This window comes from Aphanomyces astaci, assembly GCF_000520075.1.
Source record: "Aphanomyces astaci strain APO3 unplaced genomic scaffold supercont1.42, whole genome shotgun sequence".
Classification (NCBI taxonomy): Eukaryota; Oomycota; class Saprolegniomycetes; order Saprolegniales; family Verrucalvaceae; genus Aphanomyces; species Aphanomyces astaci.
This window is the reverse complement of record NW_009798305.1, coordinates 439,126-445,296: the sequence shown is the minus strand read 5'-3', so window position 1 is coordinate 445,296 and position 6,171 is coordinate 439,126. Positions and strand designations below refer to the sequence as shown.

The 6,171-nt window shown below is 43.9% G+C and overlaps 1 protein-coding gene across 1 annotated transcript; it reads right to left on the bottom strand.

Annotated features, from left to right (window-relative positions):
* Nucleotides 1-891: 891 nt before the first annotated feature.
* Nucleotides 892-1,911, bottom strand: H257_12732 (hypothetical protein; the record flags this gene model as incomplete). Its single annotated transcript, XM_009840037.1, has 3 exons — nucleotides 1,675-1,911; nucleotides 1,299-1,613; nucleotides 892-903 (listed from the first exon to the last, which is right to left on the bottom strand). The coding sequence occupies exons 1-3, from the start codon at nucleotides 1,864-1,866 to the stop codon at nucleotides 892-894; spliced, it is 519 nt and encodes a 172-aa protein (XP_009838339.1). The 5' UTR covers nucleotides 1,867-1,911.
* Nucleotides 1,912-6,171: the final 4,260 nt, after the last annotated feature.

Below are 6,171 nucleotides of genomic sequence, written 5' to 3'. Positions count from 1 at the left end.
ACAAATAATTCTTTGAATATATATATATATTCTTTTGTTTTTCATCGTGTCAATACGGATTTGTTGGCATACCCGAAACATAGACGACCGAATGTACCCTCTGGCCGATCGTAGCGATGGACACCCGACGAGATCCACTGATTGGAGGCAGCGTAGCCATCCTCTGCGCCTTTTATTGTGTCCATCGAGCACGTCCACTTGGTTGTGATACTATATTATACAACACGATATGGTTGTGAGTATTAATCTAAACTGGGGCGACATTGAGAATGAATCGACCAATTACATGTACACAAGAATAGACAAGAGTAGTAGTATTGAGCCAATCAGATTACAGGAAACCATCACCGACATCGAATTAGTGTGAGACTGAAATTACTGTGATACAAATTCACCGCAGGACACGTTTTCACATTCAAAATTCAGTACAACGAATCGATCGATGGATTTGGCGATTCAGCACAAAAGTCAGCCAAGTTTGGGTAATAAATATTTAACGACGAATTGATTCGTTTTCAAACGGAATAAAACCAATGACGAGAGTAATAAACACACACGATCAAAAAATACTCACGTGAACGTTGTAAAAGTTACAATATGGTCGTTATGTACAACATCAAGAATCGAAAATAAACGGTACCATGTAGTTAGTAGCAGCATTGATAAGTGTGTTCGAACGAAAAAATATATTAAAATTAATATCCAATTAATTATATATGCCTGGGTTCGAAGGATATGAGGTACTAGTTGTTTACAAATCGTACTACTTTGCTTGCATCATTCCAAAGAACCAAATAATTAACAGTAGTCGACTGTTCTGAGGGGGGTGTTTGAAAATATTTTTTGCTGCATAAATGCTAGCAATAAACAGTTAATATGAAACATTGTAGCTCACATGCCAAGCTACAAAGGAAGTATTTAAACACATCCTCAATATTGATAATCTCGCTAAAACGATCGTCCAAAATTTCAACATGGGTCATTTTTCACCGTATTAAATTATATACTTTCACATCGAATAAACGCGTTTTTTCATTCGATGAAGAATAAAATAGAAACCATGATCTCATAATTGATACTAATAATAGTACATGTTATCAGAAGCCCCCGTAGGTGTCGACTATCAGTACTGTAAAAGAAAATCTAGACATGATGGAACATACTACTATTAATAGTACAATTCCTAGTAGTACTACGATACGATACCACATAGTACACGAGCATACGTACGTGGGGGATAGAATACGTAGTATCATTGCTGGATATAATATATATACTAATATATACGAGGAACCTACCTCGAGCACGCAAAAGTCTCGACGGGCACACAGCGGCAACGACGCCGCATGGACATACCAGACAAGCCCAGCGTAATGTAGCGGCATGGCTGGCGTAGCTCCGCCAAGGCAGTACAGCTGCTTCCTAGCGACGACATGCGATCCTAGGATGGAGCGGTGCCGCCGCTCCATGTCGACCATATGTGGGGAATCCATGGCTTGATCGGTGGGAAGCAGGGCGTACTGAGCCGCTACCTCACTCAACGTGGCTTCGAGTTTGGTCACGGCACACAGCGCAACCAACGACATGTCGACAACGTCGCGGCCGCGGTGGATCTACCCACTTGGATGTGAAAAAACTGAAACGCCATCGTATAAATAATGTGTGACGGCGTACGGTGGCATCGCGCATCGTGGTGCCGCAGTGCAAAGTGGACGAGACGGGGGAACGCGCCAACGAGAGCGCGTTCTCAATCAGTCCTTGGCACGACGACGTGCAAATGTTCATGTACATGGAGTGTTCATGCTTGGACAGCGGACGACATGCCATTGACGGAAGCTGTGGCGGCGGCGGGGTCGTGGACTGCATGTATGCTGCGTGATAGTGGAGGCTGTCGGACTGTCTCGTGTTGTGGCTGGGGTGGTGGGAATGTTTCGGTGTCTTTTGCGCCGCATGGCGTGCCACGTTGAAGTGACCATCATGGAGAGGCGAAACAACATATATCTTGGTTTCGTGCATACAGTTCGGTTCATAATATGCATCTAAATATCCCACCGCATTCGAATCCAACAAAGTCGACATACAACGATGAACTTTATTGTTTAGTCAATACAGTTTGGGGCGTTATTGGGGTCGAAGGTGTAAAATGTTCCTAAGGCCATCTTGAAGCATACTATAAACCCCATATTATCGTACTACATATTGAAGAATATGACGCTTAGCTTGATGGCTGAGGGATATGAGCTGTACGCACGTGTTTTTCGTTATCGATTGCAAGGTTACATCATAGCCGTGGCTTTTAAAGTGCTATACCTAAATACTTATCGAGGCTAAAAGTCTAGACGAAGGCGCATAAGTCTTGTGGTGGCACCGTTATTGTTTCGAAGGGATATGAGGTAGTAGAGCCCCGGATTTTCTTCTCGACTGGCAATTGTAAGAGAATTGCCACCCATTGATGTGATACTAATAACTGTACTACTTCGTCCTCAATACCACAATCAATACCAGTGTAAAATTGTCTGAAATCATATCCAGAAGAACGTCCAGTGATTGCTAGCGTTGTCATTTTCGAAGTATTTTTATTTGCATACGATGATTCAAGGGGTACTGTACTGTAGGCAGGTCAATACAGGTCTCATTTTCGAACAGTGAAGAAATAAGGACTACTAAAGTACGTAGTACTAGTGTAGTGTATAGCAGTCATTTGCACAGCCTTGTGCTCAGTTTTCTTGGAAGTACTACCGGTAGTATACGTATTGGTATATATTAGTTATACAGGTGGTGGGTGGTAGCTCCAACGATGGACAAGGCAAGTAACAGCTGTACTGTAGCATTTAACCCGCTCTGGATAGACCTATTGTCGTGTACTAGTAGACTTTAGGACCTAAAGGGGGTAATGTGATTGGTTGGATCTGCATCAGTGGAGTCGTCGGTTTCTGACGTAAGTGTATTCACGTCTTATCCTCCCGATTACACATCATTACGGCCGACCCCACCAGCGTACTAATACCATATTGATTCTTCGATACAATTTCCCCATACTAGTAGTTCTACGGTTGAGATTGAGGCCCAATACTGTAGCACTCTCGATGAGATTAAGACGATCGTTTCAGTAACATCACTGGTTCTATAAACCGGCACGCGACACGCAAGAGTGTCGCCACGACTCTTGACATTCTATGATGAACATACTCTGGTGTAACTAGTACCAGATTGATTACTATTAATCATTGACTATTAACGTTAGTACACACAATGTACGATCAGATTAGAGAGTGGCACACACTTTCGAGTTGCCAGCTCCACCACATTCAAAGCAGGGAGAAAAATACATGGAAGTTTGCTACTGTGATAGAGTTGCGGAGACTTGGTTATGGGTTGGATTTGGTGTAACGTTACTGTTTGATGGTGTCGTCAAGTGGTGCTACCGTATACCCCCCGCTTCGGTACCTATGACAATGTAAGTGAAACCTGATCAACACCGGTACAGGTCGAATACACGCCTCAAAAGCCTCAAATACGGGGGGTGATTTTTATTCGAGGGGTAGTTCCATGTAGGGGAAATCGTTGGAGGGGTGGTGCTAAACCCCACAGATGAACGTGGTGGGGGGCTTGTGAAAGGGTGTAGGAGTTTGGGAGCATACATGAGGGAATGCCGGTGAAGCTGAAAGTGAATTAGGTTAGGAACTGATCAGAGCAATTGGCTGTAGATGCTAGCTAGAGCCCGACATCCTTCGATGTTCCGTGGATGTGGCTGGCTGTCTAGTACCTGAGGAAAGCGCCTAAAAGACACAAAAAACTCGTACATAGGTACAGGCACCTGGTGCTCAGTGTACTGATGTTCATGGTAGGTGTTCTACAGTAACTACTGTAACGTTACTTCGGTAGAACGAAGTCAATGGGAATTTGTGGTGGAATACTACTATGTTGACTGACAACAAACAGCGATATAATCCCTCCCCCACTTTACTGCTTGCGGGTGTGTTTTCACCCTGCGAAAAAGGGCGTATAAATTGGGTTAACTTGTGCAAATATTGCTCTCCTTTGTAGCTTCACTACTGCACGGGATGGGTCAGCCAGCCAGCTTACATGGCACCAGCCTTGACGGCACTGAAAAAGCAAAAAAAGAGGGTGAATTACCCCGCCAAGTCACTCAATTGACCGTGACGATGCATCCGAGCCAAGTGGTGCTGCACCGCCGAAGCGCCATTCGTGATAGATTTTTTGCCTGCTTTCGTGCCAATTGCCAACGACAAAGCAATCAACAGACAACCACGGGGGAAGCATAGCACACACGCGACTGCAACCACACAAGGCGGGCCATAGCAAGGGCGAGTACAAGCATTGCGACCGGCTTGGCTACTAGTGCGGGGTGACACGGATTGTGGGGGCTGATCTGGTCGGAAGGGACAAGTGGAGCATGGTGCTTGGAGTGATCATGAAGTGCCTTGGGGCTGCAAGAGACCGAGTGAGTCGTTTTGTGGATATATTTTCAGAGCCGAACAACATGTACATTTCGCATTTTTCAAACGCCACTGTAGGGGGTCAACTTTTACGCTAACGTTAAATTGTTTTCTTAGTAACCTTGCTCTCTTCGTATACTGTACAACCGAATGATGGAATGTGCCAAAGTATTTCAATTATTTCAAATGTTTTGGCCAGTTTCCCCGAAATTTTGAAGCTGCACGCTGCATAAGGGACATACTTAGTCGACATGCGAGATGATTGAGTGTTTTCGTTCATTTCCTGCATCTCCCAGACTCAAGTAACGTTAAACTAACTCATACTAACATGTATGAATAATTCACGTAAGACATTTCAACCAACTTGGATGGCTTCCAGATTTGAGACCCCAGGCGTCTTCTTTGCTGAGACCTTATTTGAGTCTCCGCAAAGAAAGTCTATTGACTGTGAATTGAATTTTAATTCCGGACGACTTAAAATAATTTTGGTCGGTTTTGGAAGCCGCCCAGTGACAGCACTACACATGTAACGTTAACTGAAAATTTGGTCATTTCAAAGCAATACAAGTATCAACGAATCAAAAGCACTGTCAAGCTGACACTTTGTGGTTAATTCTGACCAATGAAAATTGGCCAACACAATTCACCTCAATAGTGCTACTACATACTATTAATAGTACCAGGTTTTTACTTCGAAGTAGTATTAATAATATGTAGTACATACTAATCTCCACCGCGAAACTACTAAGTATACAGTAATAAGATTGCAATCTTCGCAAAACAGCGATCATACCGGTACTCGTTTGCCAGAATTCACAGTTAATTAGCCACCATAGGATACAGAGCCCTACGTATTGCGATCGATCTCCGCTACTTCTCTCGCCCCCAAATCCGCTATCACTGTCACCCGAAACCACCACACGATTCCAGGGCAATCTTACTGCCATTCCTTCAAGACTTCCGAGCTCTGTTTTGGATTGTGATGGCGGCTTCCCTTGGTCTGGGTTGGCTCAAGGCTGCACGTGCTAACGACTACCGAGCGGAGCTGCTGTCCAAGTTTGGATGGGTTGACCTTGATTCGCAAGAACTGCGTGTCTGCTGCACCCCACCACAGCCACCATCCTCAGATTAGCGACGACACCGTCGTGATGGAAGCATGGGTATCTAGTGCGTCAGTGCAATTCACCATGCATTATTATAAACCTCTCTAATATTTCTGTCGAATTCACCATGGATCGCTGTCATTCCCATCAAGCTGGAGGAATGTCATAAAAATGATAATCCAAACTCACAGTCAATTAACCATTAACTGTAAGTTGGCCACATCTATGTAACACCATAATTTACATGCATTCCTCCAATATCGTTCCGTAGTCTATTTCGCATTACACCATTTTTCGTTCAGGTTATTTTTGGTATATTTCGTCCAACGCACAACTGATTGACGCCATGTTCGCCAAGCATTCAATATATTTCGTCCAGACCCTACTTCGTTGCATTATAGTTAGATTAATGTCCGGTATATGTCACCCCCACAGTCGAAATATAATGAAACGAAGTTGGGTCTGGACGAAATATATTGAATGCTTGGCGAGCGTTGGACGAAATATACCAGAAATAACCTGAACTTAAACGAAAAATGGTGTAGTAGTACTACTACTAGTACTAGTGTACTCCCTCCTAGAATTCCGGATAAGCAATCTCTGAATTC